Source organism: Mchenga conophoros, linkage group LG12 (assembly GCF_057382185.1).
Source record: "Mchenga conophoros isolate Kocher_MC1m ecotype Shallow Benthic linkage group LG12, M_conophoros_male_GT1.1, whole genome shotgun sequence".
Lineage (NCBI taxonomy): Eukaryota > Metazoa > Chordata > Actinopteri > Cichliformes > Cichlidae > Mchenga > Mchenga conophoros.
The window spans coordinates 16,719,950-16,743,643 of record NC_140537.1 but is presented as its reverse complement, the minus strand read 5'-3'; the positions used below and the strand labels follow the sequence as shown (position 1 = coordinate 16,743,643).

Sequence of the window (23,694 nt, the reverse complement as noted above, 5' to 3'; positions counted from 1 at the left end):
AGAAAGGAAAGTTCCGAGAGGGCTGGATTTGCTGATAGGTGCTAAACAAATACAAATGTGGCAGACAAAAACACAGAAACACACTGAACACATCAGAGAGACTCAAAAGCCAATGAATGTGAATAAAAGAGAAAGGAGGGAGCACCTTAGAGTGTGTGGGAATGCTGTTCCATAGTTTGGGGGCACGCATGGAGAACACATGATTTCCTCTAAGTGTGAATCTAAAGTGTGGGACAGCCAGAAAAATCTAATGAGCTGAGCTGAGGCACCTAAAAATGGTGTAGGAGTGCAAAAGGTCAGTGATATAAGGAGCCAAACTATGAAGGTCTTTACAGACAAATATAAATCAATTCTAAACCTCACAACCAAGCAATGGCGAGAAGCTGAAATAGGTGTAATATGATCTTGTTTTTTGGGTGCCTGTGAGGAGCCTTATGGCAGCATTATGAACAAGCTGAAGACGGCATAGAGAGCACTGAGTGAAACCAGAGTAAAGTGGCTCGCATCAGCCCACGTGAAAGAAATGGAGGCATAAATGAGAGATCACATAAAGAAAAGTTTTGGTCGTTGTCTTGACATCGATGGACAAGCTGCCAAAAAAAGAGGCCAATTTCTGTTTTAAGCTCATACGGCTGAAGCTCAAACTGCTTAAAAGCAAGAACTCCTCCCAACATCAGGAAACCCCCCTCTCCTTCATGCTACGCTTGGCACAAATACCCACAAGGAGTCCAAAGTCCATGCACTGGCAATACAAACTATGTGTTATATTACAGATTATACACTAGTGTAGTACAAAATCCAAAAACATACAACAATAAACCTGCCAACTATTTTCCCAAAATAAAGGTATGCAAATACACTGAGCAAAAATTTACCAACAATCTGATGTCAGGTTTGTAGATCCTGGCCCTTTGCGCTAACATTTTCAGTGAGTAAAGCAGAATGAATATAAATGACAAAACACCTGCTGACAGCATTAGAAGTCCATCAATAATGCATTATGTCATAATAAAACACCTGCTCTGTTATTCAGTCAATGAGACTAATAGTATTTTTTAATTATCAAATACAACAAAATTAGGTAAACATAAGCCAAAATCACAGTGTATGTGACTACAATACATATTAATGCAATAATTTTGACACTATAATAAATATATATATAAAAACTACCTTTGGAAATAAGTCAATCTAACATCTAATTTGTAGCATTTAGGAATTCAGTGTGATTAATCTCAGAAAACGAGACCGTACAAAGTTCTAACCTTGAAAGGCCCAGCTTTATTAACCTCACTAATACAGTGTGAGAAGATTTATTAGCCAATAGGTTACCTGTCAAAACCTCTGTTATTAAGAACCACACTGGAGGAGGCTCACTGATGTGTGTCATGAGATCTGAGACAGGAGGAGAGAAAAATGCAGTAAAATTTCCCATAAAGCCCTCAGTCATGCTCGAGCTGCACGCCCAGAACGGGTTCACGTTTAGGTTGTAGAAGCTGTGTGTGGCTGCAAATATGACTGTGTGTGTATCCTGGTCTATGTGTAATGTCAGGACTGACTGATGGTTGCAGCTCTGGGGATTCCCATTAGGCAGAATGCAATCTGGTAAAGAGGCTGTACTGGGTGAGACTCCACATAAGGTACTTCATCTCGAGATAGTGAAATATTGGTTGAGAACCTGCTTCATTGCAACTGCACACAATCACACGCTCTGCGCCTCTTCTGATGTAAGCTTTAAGCTTACTTCCATGGCCTGAAATTTACCCAATATTAAGCTTCACTAATACTAAAGCCCAAAGTGACAGGTTAGATAGCAGCATGAGCATCCGACTCATACAGCTGAGCTGAACTAGCAGAGAAAGACAAAGAGAAGAGCGTGCACGGCTTGTAGGAGAATAGCATGGGAGGTGAGAAAGTAATTAAGGACACTTAAAATAAAACAAAACACAGCATGTTGCTAGTGGTGTCAAGCTCTGTCACTGTCATTGTACTTTGCAAACTGAAAACTAATCATTGCAAACCTTCACACAAATACCTAAGCCACAATCACAGTGCATACTGCCTCAAGATGAATTCATCTGCAGCTATCTACAAAGAGAGAGCCACAACACTGTTAATCACCCTGTAATAGTGTTTAGGCCTGCTTGTGCTCAGCTGTTTGTCTGTTCCTGCAGTAGAAGTGTACTTAATAGTCAAGTTTGCAATAATACAGGATGCATTAAATATTTGCAGCACCTGTGCTCCTCTCCTCCCAAATGTAGAAAAACACAAGGACAAACAACATTTGCATATTCAGTTACACTGTAGTTGCATGAAATAGTAAATTATTAACCCTCTGAGCTAAGCTAAACTCATCTATAAATCAATCAGCAGGAAGAAATCCTGGATTATGTTAAACATTTCTACAAACAGAGAGCTGGTGTTGAAAGTAATACTTCTAAACAAGAGACAAGTATTTTTCTAGAAGGAAACACATAGATGTAAATAATAACTTCAAAATGTACCCAAAATTAGGTTTCATAACATACGGCTGCATATTAAGTGCAAGATAGCGTAAGAGTATGAGTTTCGGACCGATACAGTTGAGGTGAATGAGCATGGCATCATGACAACGACAATAGAGAATAGGGCTGCCACGATTAGTCGACTAATCACGATTACGTCGACTATTAAAATCCTCAACGACTAATTTAATAGTCGACGCATCGTTTGAAGCTTTGTAAGATCCCAAAAAGATGCAGGAATAAGTAGTAGTATTTAAGAGTGTAATAACAGACTGAAATAGAAGATGGCAGCACTGCATGTACTACGGTGGCTGGGAAGTGCAAAGCGCAAAAAATTAAAAAACAGCAACAAATTAAAAAACCGCAACAAATTAAAAATCCACAACAAATTAAAAAACCGCAACAAATTAAAAAACAGCAACAAATTAAAAAACCGCAACAAATTAAAAATCCACAACAAATTAAAAATCCACAACAAATTAAAAAACCGCAACAAATCAAAAATCCACAACAAATTAAAAAACCGCAACAAATTAAAAATCCACAACAAATTAAAAAACCGCAACAAATTAAAAATCCACAACAAATTAAAAAACCGCAACAAATTAAAAATCCACAACAAATTAAAAAACCGCAACAAATCAAAAATCCACAACAAATTAAAAAACCGCAACAAATTAAAAAACCGCAACAAATTAAAAATCCTTGACGGAAAGGGATTGTCTGAAATACCGGAAGTGGCACAACGATTAGGCTTACTCCATATTTGTAGCTCAGAAAAGTGATTCGGGATGTCAACAAACGTTGAGAAACTCACACCTCACAGCGCTTCCTTATCACCCTGACGGTGCTTGCTGCACTACATAGAGAACCGGAAAATGTTTTGCCCGTTTTGTGGCGTTAGCTTCAGCCTCTTCACCCCTTTTTGTGCTTCCTGTGGACGGTCTCTGGAGCTTTTGCGGGACACAGACCAGGCTGAAGGATCAAACTCCCCGGGGACATCAAAACAAACAGAAAATTCTGAACAAAGTAATTTTGATATATTACTCACTTTTTGTTCTCTTCAGACAGTCTATGCTATTTCAGTTAAATAGCACGTTTATTTACCATTTTGGCTCCGGTTTCTGTTTCTGTTTCCTTATACTGTATTCTCGTCTACGTTTAGTAATGGAGAGTGCTAACCCCGTTTTGATGTCAAACGTTTTTCATTCAACCAGAACAAACATGTCCGTCATACAAGCAGTTCATGGAGTACAAAAAATCAAAATCCAAAGAGCGTCAGGCCTTCAGCTGTGGAGCAAAATTAAAACTCAAGCAACAGAGTAAACCTGTCAAAGTAAGCCATCACAGGTAACTTTATAAACGAGGATTATTCTTAAAGTGATCTGGCTTTTATTATTTGTTTGTAGATCAATATCGGATTTATGGTGTCACAACAAACTGACTTAAAACCGCTAAGAGGGAAAACACTGCCCTTATTTATTACCCCCGAAATTACAGCCCCTGACCTCCTGAAGCAGGCTGTAGAAAAAATGAGAACATTCAACAAGGACTTGGTGGAGGGACCATATGTCCTTTTGTATCCTGACTGCACAGAGGTGATAGATGTGCCTGGGACAGAAAGGCCATTCCGATTGGCAGACTACAAAGAGGAAATAGGAAAGAACTACAACAGGATTTCTCTATTCATTTGCCCAGAGAGCCACTTCAAACGAGGTTTGTTAATTTTATATTTTGATGTGTTTACATATACAACAACTAATAATGTGTCTACTTTCTCAGCTCTGATTGCAGAGGATGGTACCTCAGACTCGGACCCTGAGATTGTGATTACATCAAGAAGCACAGCTGAGTTCAACCAGGCAGACACATTGGTGTGTACTTTTTTTCCCTCTCCACCATGCCAGAGGCCTGTGAGTGGCCCTGGCAGAGGTGCATGTCCGCTGAGTGCTCTATTTTTTTTCTCTATAATGATCATAATTCTGTAACATCCATGGGTCTATTATTTTCATTGTGTGATTATATGTTCTTTAAAAAAGTATTTTTTTTAAGTATTGATGAACTATCTAAATGCGATACGAAGTTGGTGAAAGCTTTGAAAAGTGCATGTTTTTCATCTTAGGTTTTCAAACCACAAGACCAGAGTACCCCTAATGGTAAACATGCAGAGAAGGAGTAAGTTATTTAAGAGCTTGTTCTGCTATATATTAGAGTTGGGCAATACAATATATGTCTTTGTTTTATTTCAGGGAATATTGATCACGATATAAACCGCTAGATTTGTACATATTAAATGTGCCGTTGCTCATGGTAAATGGTAAATGGCCTGTATTTGTAAAGCGCTTTATTAGTCCCTAAGGACAAAGCGCTTTACACATCCAGTCATCCACCCATTCACACACACATTCACACACTGGTGATGGCAGCTACATTGTAGCCACAGCCACCGTGGGGCGCACTGACAGAGGCGAGGCTGCCGAACACTGGCGCCACCAGTAGGCAATGGGTGAAGTGTCTAGCCCAAGGGCACAACGACCAAGACTGTCCGATCCGGGGCTCGAACCGGCAACCTTCCGATTACAAGGTGAACTTAAAATTTCACATAAGTAAGATGTGAAATCCTCAGAAGCTTGTTTTGATTTAAATATTTATTTCCTGTCATAAGTTCAGACAGACGGATGTATTAACATATTACATCCGTTTCAGATAACTAAAAAAAGGTACATGTTAAAAACTAAATCAAAAGTCAGGGATAAAGATTTCCAGTTTCAAAAGACAACAAACACCAGATCACTCAATTGCTTGGTCAATTACATTTAAAAACAAAAAAGAATGATTCTAAACATAAATCTTAGTTTACAGTAAGTTTTACAGGAGAACAGACATAAAATTGACAAAGTCTTTGTCAATATCAAATGAATAAGCTAAGAAATAAAAGCAAATTCACCTAATCTCTCCTTGTATATTTATTTTAATGGTTGGTTTAGATGTAAATGGTGCCCAAACATCTCCACGGGTGGCGCTGCTACTTCACTGTGCTGCAGGTAACAAGTCACCCTAACTGGACATGATGCTGTTCCCAGAGCGATTGGTTGCTGCGCTACTTGATAAGGATTGACTATTCTTATGTCAATGAAAAAAAAGAGTGATTAGAGGAATAAGCAGCATATAAAATGGATGGATGGATAGCTCTATTGCAATAGTCTCATATTTCCTTTGAGAGAAAAGTATACTGCAATACATATTGTTATTTTATTGCCCCGCCCTAATATAAATATTTATTGGTTTCATAGCCTTTTTATAATGTTGGTATCATAAATAATATTGAACTGTATGAACTTCTTATCTGGACATTTTAATTCCAATACTCTTATTCTGTTTCAGACATGCTCCAGGACCTTCATCTATCATACAGCCATGTCAGGTATTTGGGCAATTTATGTCAGCATGACGTTTTTTGCTATTGCTGAAATAGTACAAAGCTATGTATGTTTATATACAGTATGCAATTTTTGTTCTTTTTTTTCCAGATTGTAATATCTGATACAGAGGATCTTGATCACCAAAACGAAACGAATCCAGTCATGAGTCCCTATAGGTAAATAAAATTGTGTCTTATATGTAATTTTAAATCTGTAACTACAGTACACGTTTGGGTTTGTGAAATGGGTAAAGATAATTAAAGGGTGAATAGAAGTTATTCTAATGTTGGAATTATAATTTCTCAACAGTAAATATGCAGACCTGTGTGCCCCCTGCATTGAGGACGAGGATGAAGAGCTGGTTGAAGTTGCTTCACCGATTGATGACAGAGCACTGTAAAATATCAAATACTACTTCAAATAACAATGCTAAATTGTATAGTCTTGCATTCGGTCTTTCATTTTTGTGATTACAGGGAAGACGTTAACATTAATCTACCTGACATCATTGCAAACTTATCCAGTGCTATTCATCATGGAAGTGTCAGCAGATTCAACATCTCAAGAGCAAATGTCTGGGATGGAGCAGTCAGGGGTTTCAGGCGGTTGTCATACTCTGAAACCAATGACATGCTGGTTAAATTTACTGATGATTCTGGCATTCTAGAAGAAGGACTTGATGCAGGTGGCCCAAAACGAGAGTTTTTGAGTCTGCTAATGAAACACATGAAAGATCGTCCCATTTTTGATGGACCCGAAGGACGTCGATTCCTCGTCTACAATGCAAAGGGTATGCAATGATCAGATGTTTGATAAACTTAATTTAAAGACTTTTTGGACTTTTAAATCAATTTGTTTTTAATTATTATCAGAAGCAACTCATAATAATTTCTTGGATTATTTCAAAACAGCATTAGTCTGTCTACCTGATCGATCTATCTGACATCGATCGGATCTGATCGATCGGTAGAGAGAGGTGTGTGTGTGAGAGAGTTTATCATTTACTGTATTCATTCACAGCTGTAAGGGAGGATGAATACTACCTAGCAGGAAAGATGATAGCCGTGTCAGTTGTGCATGGTGGTCCAGGGCCCCATTTCCTGTCAGAAGAGCTGGTACATTATCTTGCAGGCCAGACTTCAGTAAAAGCAACAGTTGCCTCAGTCACAGATGACGACATAGGGAAAGCTTTACAAGAGGTGAGGACAGCGCAGGATTTGAATGCAGGATAGAACTACAGCTTCTTCATCTGTATGACATTAAAAAATTCTTTCTTTGTGTAGGGAAAAAACAGGAATGAAAATCAGACACGTAAGCTTACATTGTGTATGTCCATTTTTATGGGTTTTTCAGATCGACAGTGCTGGTTCAGTGGATGTCCTGCGTGACTGTGTCATAAAACACAGTACTATGCTACAGGTGGCTGGTTGTCTAAGGCATGTTTCCACAGTTGAGGAAAAGAAAGACATTGTGTCTGACTATCTCCGGTGGTATATAATTGCTCGAAACTCATCTGTAATTGACAGGTGAGACAGGTGAATTATTGTTATGACAGTGTTGTTCATAATTTCCGACTGAAATATTTTACATTCTCCAAGGTTTCCAAAGTTCACAGTTTGTCCATAGTTTGTGCATGTACTATGAACTGGTAAATGACACAAAGTTCTCCTCATTCTTTAGATTTAAAGAGGGTCTTTCAGCACTTAATTTCCTGAGTGCACTCCAGCAACACCCTACTTTGCTTTCCCCGGTCCTGTGTCACATGGAAAAGAAACTCACAGCCCTTGAACTTGAGAGACTTTTCAAACCTGACTTCAGCCCATCTGGAAGTAACAGGAGACGTCTGGAAAGTCAAACTGTGGGCTACTGGTCAGACTATCTGCTGGACTGTGAAGGTTTATACCAGTATTTCTTTTAGTACTCATTACAAGACAATGTGTTGAATTCACATATACATATATAATTTTTTAATTTTTTTTTTAATTTTTTGCAGAATCACAAACTGCTGTGTCGTTGGGCGATGTTCTGATGTTTGCAACTGGGCTAACATCACTGCCACCTTCTGGATTAGATCCACTACCAAGCCTACAGTTCCTGGATGACTCTTTATTCCCGATGGCAAATACATGCTTAAACTTATTGAAACTACCAATGATAACTTCATATTCCTTGTTTAAATCCAACATGGATTTTGGAATTCAAAACTCCCCAGGATTTGGATGTTTCTAGAATGTCTGGCCTTGTAGTTCAAACCTGCTGTTGATTTATTCCTCAAGTTTTTAAGTCAAATTTTTTTTTAAATATGTTATGAATAGGAGAAGGTGGGACATACTGGCGGTACAGCACAAATCCATTATAGTTTACCAGGTTTATTGTAGTTTTATTAGATAACCCAGTTACTTACAGCTGCTTCTTCTTGGCATTACATTGTAAATTCTGTAGGTTTTTTGCTACGGGACTTATCCAGAAATCTGTTATGTATTTGAGCATGTTTTTTTTATTCTAAAATGTAGGTACATCTGTTCAAAGGAGATTTAAAATGCAATCGCTAGACTTGATTTGTTCAAAGTTTTGACAGTGCTACTAAAAGTAAAGGCATTTAAAGGTGTACTGTGTTCTACTCTTAAAAGTTGTAATAAACACACAATACAGTGCAAGATGTGATTTTGATTTGATTTATTATTTATATAAATGTTCAGGACTGTATCTCAACTTCCATCAGCTAAACAAGGACCAGAATTATCAAGACATTCAGTAAGAATATGCTTTTACAAACACAAACTTAAACTTTTGGCGTCTTCAGCCAACTCATGTAGCCTAGTTCAAAAAAGCAGCATATGCTATAGGTTTTGGTGAAAACAACAAAAAGCCAGGTTTTTGTTTTTTTTAGAAATTTGCAATTTCTATTAACTTCATGTAAAGTTCAGTGGCAGACTCCCAGCAGACGGGCTTTTGAAAATGATTTTGCTCCATTACAAAATTCAGATACTCCTGTATGTTTGAGTCCCCACATACAACTACTGACAGCCTAGACTCAGGAAAAGCGTCCAGTTCAGATTGTTGAATCAGGAATCCACAGTCTCTGGAGCCGTATCTGTGATCAATGGAAGACAATTGCATTAATATAGGTTTACACATAAAGTAATTATTTGATCATTATTATCCGTTACCTGTGGGGTAGGTAGTACAGTTCATTTGGCACACCTCCTGGACATGAAGCTGTTCTTGAGGGACGAATCCGATGAGTGTTCCACAGCTTCACACATTCATCAAGATCCTTCTGAACAATGACAGTGAAGCAAAATCTCAAAAGGCACTGATGCTCGTGACTTCCATTGAAGTGTCCAGCATCTCGAAGATCCGCAAACAGCTCCAACCAAAACTGAGCCCTAAAAAAATTGTTTAGAGATAGTTTAGTTTGTTTACATGGCATCGTTTCACAACACGTCATCGCATGGCACTTTACAGTTCATTTTAACTGAATCATATATAGACTCCAGTCAGTTTAAATGTTTTCTATCGAAAGGGATTGCATACAGGCAAAACTCTAAAACATTTCCGTAATGTGCAAAAGTTAATTTATTTTAGGAATTCTAATTAAATGTGAAATTAGCGATACTGAGTCATTACATACAAAGTGAGGTATTTCAAGTATTTCTTACAATGTTAATGATTAAGACGTAGAACTTATGAAAAACCCAAATTCAATGTCTCTAACAATTTGTATGTTCTATTTGTTTGGGTCCTTTTTGCATAAATTACTGCCTCCATGCAGCGTGGTATGGATGCTATCAGTCTGTGGATCTGTTGAGGTGTTATGGAAGACCAGGATGCTTCAGTAGCAGCCTTGAGGTCTTAGCCACTACACTATGTTACACCCCTTTCATCCACACTTACATTAGACAAAACTTTCTATTAATGTGCTTTGATAGTCTCTGTGAACATTCAAATTCTTTTAAGGTGTTCTTTATGGAGGGTGTCAATTATGTTTTTTTTCCCACAGCTGTCAGGACAGCAGTCATGTCCATCCTGTGAGTCCTCCTGAATTAGAAAGACCATTTAGAGGCTCAGGAACCCTTTGCAGATGATTTGAATTAATTAGCTCATAGTAGAGTGGCACTTTAAGTCTAAAATATTTAACCTTTTCACAATATTATGGTTTTGAAGTTGGGTTTTTCTTAAGTTCCAAAGCATAATCATCATAATTACTAAATGGGCTAAAAATGTATAGTTTGGCATACAATGAGTATTTAATATCGGTTTTACTTTTTAAGTTGAATTACTGAAATAATAATAATAATAATAATAATAATAATAATAATAATAATAATAATAATAACAACAGTAATAATAATAATGGATTGCATTTATATAGCGCTTTTCGAGGCCCTCAAAGCGCTTTACAATTCCACTGTTCATTCACTCTCACATTCACACACTGGTGGAGGCAGCTACAGTTGTAGCCACAGCTGCCCTGGGGCAGACTGACAATAAATCAACTTTTGCACGACATTCAAATTTGTTACGCCTTTAAATATCAGGCAAAATTAAATGTTATATTTACCTTCCTTTTCGATATATGGACCACCAGGACTCAATTCGCTGGTTATTCGTTGATGAACCAAACATGTGACTGGACTCTCCGCTGAAGTGGTCATCATGATGGTGACGTAGTGCGCACTGAACTGCAGCCATAATGCCGTTTTCTGTCCCACAGTCAGTTCTCAGTCTCATCGGTACAACACCAAGGCTCCCAACACATGACAAGTAATAGTAAGCTATAACCACTGGATTATTATTGGTTGGTCCACATTCTAGCCACAAAACCTTGCGTGAAAATCCATCAATGCACCCTGAAATGGCCAAACCGAATGGTTTGAGCTTGTCATAACCATCAGCATGCCACATGTAGTTGGGTCCCAGCGAATGATAGGTTCTCCTAATGAATCTTCTGCGTGTTCTCATCTGGCATCCATGAGGATTAAGCTCCCGGAGTATTTTCATCACATCATCCCTCTTCACTTTAAGATGATGCTTTTGTTTAAGTACCTGCCACATTGTTCGATACCCAAACAATCGCCCAGGTCCTTGAAGCTCCGCTCTGATTGCGTTAATGATCGTTGTTCTGGAGTGAAAATATTTTCTTCGGTAAAGTCCAGCATTATTAAGTTTACTTTTAAGACTCCTTAAACTTATCTTTACACCATGCAAACTTAACATCATGTCCATGATAACACTATATGAGTGACCTTCGTTGAAATATTTAATGCAGTACTGTAGGGTGTCTGATCCTTCAGCCTGGTATGTGTCCCGCAAAAGCTCCAGAGACCGTCCACAGGAAGCACAAAAAGGGGTGAAGAGGCTGAAGCTAACGCCACAAAACGGGCAAAACATTTTCCGGTTCTCTATGTAGTGCAGCAAGCACCGTCAGGGTGATAAGGAAGCGCTGTGAGGCGTGAGTTTCTCAACGTTTGTTGACATCCCGAATCACTTTTCTGAGCTACAAATATGGAGTAAGCCTAATCGTTGTGCCACTTCCGGTATTTCAGACAATCCCTTTCCGTCAAGGATTTTTAATTTGTTGTGGATTTTTAATTTGTTGCGGTTTTTTAATTTGTTGTGGATTTTTGATTTGTTGCGGTTTTTTAATTTGTTGTGGATTTTTGATTTGTTGCGGTTTTTTAATTTGTTGTGGATTTTTAATTTGTTGCGGATTTTTAATTTGTTGCTGTTTTTTAATTTGTTGTGGATTTTTAATTTGTTGCTGTTTTTTTAATTTGTTGTGGATTTTTAATTTGTTGCTGTTTTTTAATTTGTTGTGGATTTTTAATTTGTTGCTGTTTTTTAATTTGTTGTGGATTTTTAATTTGTTGCGGTTTTTTAATTTGTTGCGGTTTTTTAATTTGTTGTGGATTTTTAATTTGTTGCGGTTTTTTAATTTGTTGTGGATTTTTAATTTGTTGTGGATTTTTAATTTGTTGCGGATTTTAAATTTGTTGCCGTTTTTTAATTTGTTGCGCTTTGCACTTCCCAGCCACCGTAATGTACAAGGATGCCAGCTGCCGTTAAACCCCGAAGAAGAAGAAGAAACTGTGTCCCAGAATTCATAGCGCGGCCCAGCGCAGTAGTCAACAATGGCTGCAGCTAGTTAGTTTTATTATTCTTTTTGGGTCACAAAAAAAAGTTTAACGTGTTTTCAGGCTGACTGTAGCTGTGTAAACCTCAAATATCTGCTCAGTTTATCAAGACATCACATATTTTCAAAAGCGCTCTAACGTGAGACGTCTGTTACCCACTAGCTCGATAGTTAGCCGGGGTACAAGGCTCACTAGAGCCGTTGAGAACATCAGACGCCCAGCAAATCGTTTTCAAATCCACCGCCGTCTTTCACTACTCAGGTTAAACATGTAATATAAGTCACTTAGATAAGTTAAAAATGTTATTGTTTGGCTTTTTTAGTATTTTATTTGTTCCTGAGTAAATCGGTTTGGCTGAGATTAAAGTTATAGTTTTTACACAGCTGAATAAACGTCAAGCAGACAACTGATTATCAGAAGTGTGAGATGCTCGAGAATATACTCCGGTGTCCTGTTATATTTTAGATAGCAAGGAGCAGACAGCTGAGTTTATTAAACTTCACTGAAACAACCTGCAGATTTCATTAAAATTTAACAAACTGTCATCTTGTCTTTCTTTTTAGTTAGCACATACCCTAAACACTTCAAGCTGTAAGCTAATGATAGTTATATAAGAGCAGATGCGTGCTGGTGCAATAAGCTGTACGTTTTACGTCCAATGGATGCATGATCTGATTAGTCGACTAATCGCAAAAATAATCGGTGACTAGTCGTCTATCAAAATAATTGTTTGTGGAAAGTTGGAGAAAGTAATAAAGAGGACTTAAAATAAAGCAAAACAGCATGTCGGCAGTGGTGTCAAGCTCTGTCACAGTCACTGTACTTTGCAAACTGAGAACTAATCACTGTAAACCTTCGCACTAATAGCAGCACTTAATACGCACACACACTAGCAGAGCGACACGCACACACGGGTTCTCACAGTGAACACAAAGCAAGTCAGCACATCCGAGTAGCAGCAGCTACAACTGTCTAGGTAGCTATTACTTACGCTGGGATAAAATTAGAGTGGCTATTGGTAAGTGTCTGTAAGGATGAGGAATCACGCAATTTCTCAAATTCCAGATATTGTCTAGTCTCTAACTTCATAAGTTCCTAATTTATACTGTATCTTTATTTTGCAGAATTATGAAACTTTGAGCTTAACATCAGTTGTTGGAATACTGCCTTTAATTGTGTCTATAAGTGTAAATGGCCTGTATGGAGAAGCACAGTTGGGCTACAGTATTTCTGTTATACACCTAGATTTACTCAGTCTGTTTTTCTGTTTGATTTACTGGCTATAAACAACAACCATTCAAAACAACAATCACAATTCCTGTACTTATATAGCTATATTGATTCCACAATTGTAAATGTGGCATTTTGTGGCTGTGCACAAGTTAAAATCAGGGATGACTGATAGACATAAAACTGGCAATAAAGGTTGAAAGTCCCCTGTGCTTTTGTGGCCATCAGCTGAAATATTCAGAGCCAAAAACTGCAATGTTATGTGGGAGATCTACCGACCGGCATCTCAAACATGTGTTTATAACAGACAGAGACTGTCTGCATTTACAATACAAATGTGAAACTGCACAGTTATTTCTGAGAGCTGAATGCTGATGATAGGAAACGCTTTTCAAAAGGAAGGTTTTCTAATTGCAACACTTAATTTTCAGCATCCAAATGAAACTATACTAAATAACTTCAGTGCAATACAGCTAAATATGTGCACCACATAATTATCCTTCAGTACTTGAAAAGCAAGAGAAAGATAGGTCAAGAGGAAGTGCAGCACAGGAGAAACGTGCAGGAGTAACCACTACTACTCAGATATGCAGATGCTGAAATGACAACTATATGGTGTCTTTGAAAAGCTAGAGAAATCAAGCACAGCTTAACCAGAGTTTGCACAAAAACTACTCAACCAAACATGTTTAACTGCGACAACTACATCTTTATCGTCCTATAGCACTTCAGTCGCCTCTTTTATGACCAGATTTTCTCATGTCAAGGTTCAGATTTTCCTTGTGAGTAAGCATAACATCTAAAACAGTGAAATGCAGGATGTTATATCTGTTATGTTTTAGATTCTGATGGGCTTCACCTTTGGGTCAAACACAGGGAATTAGAGGCAGACATTTTCAACTGACCTCATCACTGAGCTATCATATATGACAGCTAAGATGAGGCTAGGACTCTAAGAACTAGATTTTTTTTCAGAAATATGATAATGGTCAGGTTATTTTCACCCATTAAACTAAGCATAATAGGCAGATGTAAAATTGTAGAAGCTTCAGCTTTCATAACAGACTGCTCTGTTTCTTCTTCATTAATACACATGTATATTGGTTTATAAAAGCACAAAAAAACACACTGGCAGCTGCCAGTGTTGCCTCTGAGCATCCTAGCAGATTCAAAATCCTACATTGCCTTGTTCTCGAGTTACTGCATTCACCTCTCACCTCTGATCTTGAAGTCAAGGTCACCAGATTCAAACTTGGCCAAGATTTTTAGTAGATACACCTACGGTATCAATTTCAAACTCCTACTTCTTCTCATTCTCGAGTTATCAACTTCACAACCTGTGTGTCCACGCTGCTTGCCCACACATGCTATCGGACTTTTAAAGCTGAAGGCAAAAAGCACTCCCCTGGTGACAATTTATAAAATAATTTTACTCTGTACATGTAAATGAGAGAATGTTGAGAGTTTTACTGTGATAAAAATACTGAAATGTTTTTTCATTTAACACCTGACAAGTTATTTTTTAATCCTGGATGAATCCTGGATGTCTTTGCACTATATAAATATACACACACACACACACACACACGCACACGCACACACGTTCTTTTTTGTCAGCAGTGGTTTTCATCTTGGAATTCATGGCTGCCATTTTTGCCCAGTCTCTTTCTTATTGTTGAATCATGAACTCTAACTTTACGTGAGACATGTGAAGCTTAATGTTGTTCTGGGTTCTTTTTTGACCTCCTGGATAAGTTGTCGATGTGCTCTTGGAGTAATTTTGTTCAACCGGTCATTCCTGGGAAGCTTCATCACTGTTCCAAGTTTGATCCATTTGTGTATAATGGCTCTCACTGTGGTTCACTGGAGCCCCAAAGCCTTAGATATTGCTTTGTAACCCTTTCCAGACTGATAGATGTCAGTGTCTTTGTTTCTCAGGTGTTTCTTTAGATCGTGCCATGATGTGTTGATTTTTGAGATCTTTTAGCTTCAGTTTGTCAGACAGGTTCTAACAGGTCAGCTGATAATCAGGCCTGAGTGTGTTTAGTGAAACTGAACTTAGTGACAGTTAATTCACGATTTAACAAGAGACGCAGTTACTTTTTTTTTATACACAGGACCAAATAGGTTTGGATGACTTTTCTCTCTTAATAATAGAAATCATCATTTAAAAACTGCATTTTGTATTTACTCTGGTTATCTTTGTCTAAAATTTACACTAGTGTGAGGATCTGAAACATGTAAGTGTGACAAATATGCAACACTAGGAAATCAGAAGGGGAGGGGGGGGGGGGCAAACAGTTTTTCAAACCAGTGTATATTGTTTGTATTTTCCTTGCTTTCATTTCCTCAAAGGAGGGAAATTTTGTTAAGGCAGCACATCTCTAGAAATCTATCGAGCCTGTTTCTTTAAAGAGCAAAGGGGATAAAGGAGGACACGGCACTGAACCCCTGTCCTCACTCTCTTTTCTGTCTTCCAAGTCAACCTTGTCTGAGTGCATCCATCACTTTGATGCATGGATCAGCACTAAGGTGACAAACAAAACATTTCACCTTTTCTTTTACCAGTATCCTCCTGTTATATCGTGTGAAGCTCTGCATTGTTAACAGTCTGCTTAAATTAACAAAGTCTAGCACTCCAAAATACTTCAGACTTGTAGTCTAATTAAAATAATTTTATTGTTTTCACTTACAGTTCTGCTATGCACAATTAAAAGTTTTTAAAACAAATTTCTTTTGGTTTTTGTTGTTTTTTTGCTGACAAACTGCAGACTATTTGTAACATTTATAATTCATGCCAGAGCTTTTAGTGAATCAATAAGTAGCAGAATTAAATTGCTTCTTGCAGTAAACTCCCTTTATTTGATAATCCTGCTCTACTTCAGGACACATGAATGAGAAGGGAACCTAGAGAGATGTGCAAATAGAAAATCATTTTCTGTATTCTTCAGTTTACCTATTTCCTGCTGTTTAAAGGGGGGGGAAAGTAAACATCCCGGTAATACAGGCCAAGAGTTAAGATGTGCCATTGTAAATATTAGGAGGAAGACACCCTGGCTAAAGACTGTGAGACGAAACAGCACTTATTGTTGTTTTTGCTAATATTCCATTCATTCCACTCCTAGGTTATATTCCTTTCTCTCTCTCTCTCTTTCTCTACCTGTCTCTCTCTGTGTCTCTAATGAGCTGTCTTGATGGGCTAAAACAGGACAGGTGAGCTCAGCACCTCAGTGCTCATTATCTGGGTGGACAGGTAGTCAGGCAAAATGCATAGGAGAGACAAAGGCAGCTCATTCTGATCTGTTGTCATGGTGACTGCTACAGCCACTAATGAGACTTCAGCATCCTTCACCATGCAATCCACTGTGAGAGTCTGTGAGAGTTTATGATGTGTTAAAGCTGAGCATAGCCACCTTACATTAAATCACATACTCCAGCTCCAGAGAAGCAGGCAAACGTTTGATTGTGGCTCAAGAGTTGGAAGTTCACCTTGTAATCGGAAGGTTGCCGGTTTGAGCCCCGGCTCCGACAGTCTCGGTTGTTGTGTCCTTGGGCAAGACACTTCACCTGTTGCCTACTGGTGGTGGTCAGAGGGCCCGGTGGCGCCAGTGTCCGGCAGCCTCGCCTCTGTCAGGCGTGGCTGTGGCTACATTGTAGCTTGCCATCACCAGTGGGTGGATGACTGGTTGTGTAAAGCGCTTTGGGGTCCTTAGGGACTAGTAAAGCGCTATACAAATACAGGCCATTTACCATTTGTTTAAGATGAGTTAGTATCTTTTACTCTGGTGCAAAACTAAATAAATTCTAACTTAGTGTTTCTAGTTTACATTCTCTATAGTCATCGCTTACAATACAGCAGTGTGTAGTCTTTACACTGCAGGTCTTGCTCACGCTCAGTAGCCAAGGGAAGCGCCTATGGTACGATTTCATCTTATTACACAAAAGAAACCAGAAGAATCACATTAGAATCACTCGTCTAGGCTCCAAATGTGACAATGGCCTAGTTTAACCCAGAGCTGAATTGTTTTCATGCTCACATGCATGAGGAATGCGCCAAATCGTTTCTACTAAATCAATCTGACATCACATATGGAAAATGGATTGTGATGTGTGATTTAAAAAAGAATACATGGAGATCAGTGAGTAAATAAAAGGGAGATAAAAAAAAAAAAGAGTTGATTTGAGTGTGTAAAAATAGCCAATAAGCCTAAAGAAAACAAAGTAATTCAGATGATTTTCCATATTTTTCTTACTCCTATTAAAGAACTAAAGCCAACAATTTATTCATTTACTTAAAACCTCAACATACCACTGAAGCTGTTTCTTCGGCCAAAGCCTGATTCAGCATGTTTCTCTCTAACATAGAGCTACTGAAGTCCTGAACACATAAATAACAGTTTTAAAGTGGTGTACATGTTTCTTTATCAGAAAATATATGGACACTATTGTTCATGTAGAAGCACCTCCATGGACTAATAAAAGCAGTCACATAGTACAGTTGCTTCACTATCATCCAGGACTACTTATCTTATTTACGGTAGTTGTCTAACATTTTATCTGCTACTGGGAGTATCTAAGTTCACTCTAATGTGAGTCTAAATACTTTTAGACACACCGGCAATAATTGTAACACCATTCATTTTTGGTTTTGAATAAAAGAATCCAGAAAGTCACAGATTTTCTTTTAGCCTGAAACAGTAGGATTTCAAACCAGGCGTTCTAGATGCTGCCTGTGCTAATTGCTGCACAGGGTAACTTTTAATTGATGGGGCAAACAGAAACCAGATAAAGCATTTCCCACTGTAACTCTACATAAACCTGAATATTCTCGAGGAATTTCTCCTACCTGTTCGATCTCGGATGGCCAGGTTTTTCCCTTTCTTTAGGACAATATCCAGCTGGTACATGGCTGGAGGAGGAGGCTGAGGCGGGGGCTCTACATTACTGGGCCCCACAATATTGATGCCCTGTGAAGATAAGACAGTGCCCAGGTTAGTTTGCTTCAGTAATATGCTTCAGACACACACACACACAGAGAAAATAAGAAGTGACAAAATAAATAAGACACCCATTGCAATTAGGGATAAAAAAAAAAGCCAGAAGAAACAAAAACAGAAATAATCGCAAGGTATTTTTAGTCCAACTTAATTCTAGTCAACATCACAATCTGCTTGCACATATAAGATTGGACCCAAGAAATAGCTGCAAAAATGTTTCTCAATAAATAACAAATAAAGAGATTTCTGAATAGATCTCTGAAGAATAACACTATGTTACAAAAACAAAGGTTTGGGCTTTTTGGGGTCTTTTAGAAATGACATTTGTTTTCTACAACATCATTATACACTGAAAAGATAAAAATAAGAAATGCTCATGCTTTAGAAAATAATTACATAATATACAGTACGTCACGTGTAGTGTGAGCATAGAAAGCATGTACCCCCGTCTGCAGCCTCCAAAAATCCTGCTGCTGGAAAGGGTAATCTCTGTGGCTTTACACGTCAGTGCAGCTGTCCACTGTGACAGGAAATCCCCACTGGCTGTAAACGTGATTGGCCATAAAGCCCATTTGCAGGCCACATGTTGCACCAGGCTACGCTGAAATCCATGACACTTGCCTTTGTTTATCAGTATTTGGTACATATTATTCTACTACCCTGATGTATCTTGTGTGTGTGTGTGTGTGGGGGGGGGGGGGGGGGGGGGGGACTTCTGTCACATCGCACCAGCTATCATACTCTGAGATGAAGCTAAAAATAAAGACAGAAAAATGCTAGTGGGCCACTGGGAGAATGAGAGAATGAGAAATGCAAATGGGGAAAAAAAAAGGAGAAAATACACTCTTGAGCTTGTTCTGTATCAACAATGTCACATACAAGCTCTCTTTCCCTAACCAATTATATTCTTATCAACTTTTATTTCAACAACACCAATTTTCCTCACTTATATTTACACAGTAATCTGACTATATATTTTTTTTTTTAATTTTTTTTTAAATGACATCAGAAACAGCAGTATGCGACATTACGTGATGGCAGAGCTTCAGTTCATCCTTTGTCATTTTTTTTTTTTTTTTTTTTTAATAAATAGGACAGGGGGAATGAATGAGAGAGAGAGGGGGAGAGAAAGAAAGAAAACCAAAGAGGAGAAGAGACGGTGAGAAGGGGGGGGAAGAGAGAGAAAAAAAAAAAAAAGAACTCCTGGGTCACCTGTATGGAGAAAAAAAAAAAAAAAAAAACAAACAGAGGAGACAGCAAACAACAAAGAGCAACATAATAATAGAGAAAACAAAGCACCATCACAATAAACTAGCTAGTCATAGATATCAATATTTACTAAATAATAAACGATATTGTGCAGCACGCAAGACAGACAGCGCACAGTGTGCTTTGAGGCAGCAGCCAAGAAAGCTTTAGTCCGTGTCTGTGAATACCCATGTGTGCATACCTGTGTGGATCAGCATGCTTGCATTCCAAAGGTTTCTCCATGTAATGATCTGCTAGGGAGTGTAGGGGGGCCACAGCCCCGTCCTCCAGGGTGTGAAGCGGGTATGGAGGAGATCAAAACTCCAGACATCCAGAGGCCCCCAGAACACAAGAGACCATGGAAGACCAACAGAGGGGCAGCCGCGCCACTGTCCCAGTAAGAGCTGAGGAGAGTCCCAGATGAGGGCTCGCCCAGCAGCCGCGGAGCAGAAGTCAGGGGGAGTTGCAGTGACGCGCCCGTGAGCTCCGCCGGCCCCCAGCTGCGCCTGAGTGACCGAGCCCTAGGCCGAGAGGCCGGGGGCACCCCACCTCCAAAGGGGCCCGAGCGAGCCCCAGGCCCCGACAAGCGGCCGCCAAGGAGTGAGCCGGTGTGTACCCGGACGCCCACCCCCAGACACAAAGAACCACCAACACACCGACACCTGAGGGAGTCCGCCACCGGCAGGGGAAGTGGTGGTGGGTGGAGATAGGCCTCCAAACCTTGGAGGGCCTGAGGTGTCCCCAGAGAGGTGGCGTCTGATACCCAACCTGACATATAGACACAGACATACAGGCACACACAGACACAAACATCCATTCCCACCCTCATGCTCTCATATGCACTCACTCCACACTCAACCAACGTGGAGACAGACATAAAGAGACGCTGTACACACAATCACACTCCCCAAGCGTACTCTACAAACCGGGTCTAGGTACCCTTGCCCCTGGAGGGGGGAATTGCACCCAGACCCAGGTGGTGTTACCCTTTTCCCTGCGGTGGGGAGAGGCAGACCACCCCGACTCCGCAGCAGCAGGGAGGCCCCACACCCCAGACCGCAGTCGGACGGCCAACTCTTCCTACTAGCCCTCCCGCTCCAGCAGGCCGCAGAGAATGGGGGTGGGAGAAGACTCCAAACCTCCCTCCACCCGCTCATTGTAGTGTTGATGCATATGTGTTCTAAGGTGCAATTAAAACCCAGGAGGGCATGGAGCTACCTGCCAAGGAGCAGCAGGTAAGCGCATAGTCCCTCCTGCTAACCCTCAATGACTAAGTGTATTTAAAATTGAGAGGTGGGCAACGACGTCAGGGGTGAGGTATACACCCTGATGGTGATTTGGACTCCGTGATTGTGCCCACCCCCAAGATCCTATATGTATGTGTAATGAGAGTGTGAATAACGTGAATGTCTAAGTTGTGGGATAAAATTGAGGCAGAGGCAGCCAGAAGGGGACAGGGGGGGGGGGTAGCCTCCTCTGCACCCTGGTGACATACCCCCACTCCAAGGCCCTGCATGTGTGGGTGGTTGTGGAGGAGCGGGAAGAGGGAGGCAGCTGGAGATGGGGAGGGAAGGGAGGGGCAGGTAACCCCTCCCTGGGGCCAGCTCCCCCGCTGACCCCAGTAGGCACCCCCACCCTCTGCGACCCGCCAGGGAAGGGGGGCCCAGGCCCATCAGACCGGGGCCCAGTGCAGTAGCGCCCCCCGGCTCCACAGAGCCCTGGACAGTCCACCCAACCCCACCACAGAGAAAACTGCACCCACCCCACCAACCACACATCTTCCAGACTACATAAGACGGTAAACGCCCAGGCTGAGATCTTCCTCCACCTCTCCTGTATCTCCCCCTCCTGCAGAGAGTTCCTGAAGAGAAGAAAGCTCCTGCAAGATGTGACCATCCCCCCCACCAGTTGAAGAGCCCCCCAGGCGGCTCGACGCACCGGCGGCACCCTGCTCCAGGGCCGGGCCCCCATGCACCCACCCGCCCACAACCCCGGCAACACACCAACCAGGACCCAAGCCCCCGAGGCCCGGCCCGGGCCCCAGCCCAGAGACGGAGCGCCCCCAGAACCTCACGCCCATCCCGGACCCACCCAGGGGCAGCCAGGTTGCCAGGTCAGTAACCCACGTCCGTCAGCACAGACCCTCCCCTAGCCCCGCTGCACGCAGCCGCGAGGAAACAGTCACCTGAGAGCCAACAGAGCCCTCAACCGGACGTGACCGCTACCCCGGGTTGAGCCCCCCAAGGAAGATGCCTCCGGGGAACCCCCCGACGCCCTAAGCCTGTCCCTACCCCCTCACCAATCACAACAGTGAAGGCGGGACCAAACTATGACCCCCCACCCCCACTAGGTGATGGAGCTGATAAAAGGGGCCCAGAGCAATTGATCTAATGTGGTGGCAGAGGCTGTGTCAAGACTAATGTAATCTAATAGATAATTTCTATATTGGTTAGAATTAAGATTATTTTTATTTTTCCAGTTCATGAGGACTGTTTTCTTGGCTATGCATAGGGCGGTGAAGATCATATGGGCTATATTCTTTTCTGAAGTGATATTATCTAAGCTGCCCAACAAACACACTAAGGGGGAGGTTGGAATGTTACATTTCAGACACTTTGATATGTCTTCACATATCTCGCGCCAAAACTTTTGCACTGGTGGACAGAACCAAAGAGCGTGGATGTAATTGTCTGGTGTATTGCCTTGACAGTGTGAGCAGTTGTTGGAAGATGTAAAGCCCATCTTGAACATCCGATGACCTGTATAGTGCACTCTATGAAGTATTTTGTATTGTATTAATTGCAGACTGGGATTTTTAATTAATTTAAAAGTTTTTAAGCAAATCTGAGACCAGAAGTTTTGGTCTAGGTTGACTGATAAATCTGCTTCCCACTTTGCAGTAGGAAGGGATATTGATTCATCTAATTTAGAAAGTGTTCTGTATATTTTAGATAATAATTTGGGGGATTTAAGAGTAAGAAAATGTGCCGCACTTAGTGGTGTTTGTAATTCAACTTGACTGAGGTTAAATTTCTTTTTTACTATGGATTTAATTTGTTGATATTCTAAAAACCTTGTCTTGTTGATCCCATATTGTTCAACTAGTCTGTCAAATGGAATAAATTCTGTTCCCTCTAATATATGTTCTAAGTATTTAATTCCTTTACAACTCCATTCTGGGAAATTAATCATATTATTGTTTTGTAATATGTCAGGGTTATTCCAGATAGGTGTACGTTTGCATGGGATTAATGAAGACTCCGTTATTTTTAGAAACTCCCACCATGCTGTTAGAGAAAAGCTGATGTTGATACTTTTAAAGCATTCATGTCTTTTGATGTTTGAGCTAATAAATGGTAGGTCTGAAATCTCTAGATCCTTGCATAGTGCCTGTTCAACATCTAGCCAGGGCTCAACTAAGAAGGTATGTTTTAACCATTCTGAGATGAACTGAAGCCTGTTGGCTAAGAAGTATTGGTGAAAATTAGGCAGATCTAATCCTCCTCTATCCTTGGTTCTTTGTAGCGTTTTTAAGCTAATACGCGGGGGTTTATCTTTCCAAAGGAATTTGGAAATATATGAATCCAGAGATCTGAACCAATCTTGTGATGGTTTGTTAGGGATCATCAAAAATAAGTAATTTATTTTTGGCAAGATCATCATTTTTATAGTGGCGACCCTTCCCATGAGTGATATGGGTAAAGATTTCCATCTAGTCAGATCGCCTTCTACTTTCTTTAGAAGTGGGATGTGGTTTAGTTTAGTTAAGTCTGAAAGCTTAGGAGAGACATTAATACCTAAATATTTAATATTTCCGGATTGCAGTGGGGCAGAGGAAGAATTATGGAAGGAGCAGTTAATGGGGAGAACTGTAGATTTTGGCCAGTTAATTGAATAATCTGAAACTCTTGAAAACCAGTTTATTAAAGTAATTACCTCAGAGAGGTTGGTTTGTGTGTTTTGCAGAAAAAGCAACACATCATCCGCATAGAGACTGATTTTATGTTCTATGTTCTTACATTTTATGCCCTTAATTGTTGTAGCCTGTCTAAATGCTGCTGCTAGAGGTTCGATAAAAATTGCAAAAAGTGAGGGGGAGAGTGGGCATCCCTGTCTGGTGCCCCTCAGGAGACAGAAGCTGGAGGATGTCTGGTCA

General features: G+C 40.3%; 2 protein-coding genes across 7 annotated transcripts in view; one reads left to right on the top strand and one right to left on the bottom strand.

Moving 5' to 3' along the window:
* LOC146562381 (multiple C2 and transmembrane domain-containing protein 1-like) overlaps window positions 1-23,694 on the bottom strand; it is a 148,125-nt gene that overhangs the window by 77,728 nt on the left and 46,703 nt on the right. For all 6 annotated transcript variants that reach the window (XM_085294086.1, XM_085294088.1, XM_085294087.1 and 3 more), the window contains exon 2: window positions 18,140-18,260. In XM_085294086.1, the coding sequence (XP_085150212.1) occupies window positions 18,140-18,260 (121 nt within the window). The remainder of the gene's footprint in view (window positions 1-18,139; window positions 18,261-23,694) is intronic.
* Window positions 3,739-7,229, top strand: LOC146562383 (uncharacterized). Its single transcript, XM_085294081.1, has 9 exons — window positions 3,739-3,840; window positions 3,914-4,220; window positions 4,287-4,378; window positions 4,627-4,679; window positions 5,889-5,928; window positions 6,035-6,102; window positions 6,236-6,322; window positions 6,403-6,716; window positions 6,947-7,229. The coding sequence occupies exons 1-9, from the start codon at window positions 3,751-3,753 to the stop codon at window positions 7,156-7,158; spliced, it is 1,263 nt and encodes a 420-aa protein (XP_085150207.1). The 5' UTR covers window positions 3,739-3,750; the 3' UTR covers window positions 7,159-7,229.

What these genes read in the sequence shown, in the direction of transcription:
- LOC146562383 (XM_085294081.1), top strand. Translation starts at nt 3,751, where the DNA reads ATGGAGTACAAAAAATCAAAATCCAAAGAGCGTCAGGCCTTCAGCTGT. An exon ending in AGAGAGCCACTTCAAACGAG is followed by an intron (nt 4,221 to 4,286) that starts GTTTGTTAATTT and finishes CTACTTTCTCAG; the next exon opens with CTCTGATTGCAGAGGATGGT. An exon ending in CCGATTGATGACAGAGCACT is followed by an intron (nt 6,323 to 6,402) that starts GTAAAATATCAA and finishes TTGTGATTACAG; the next exon opens with GGAAGACGTTAACATTAATC.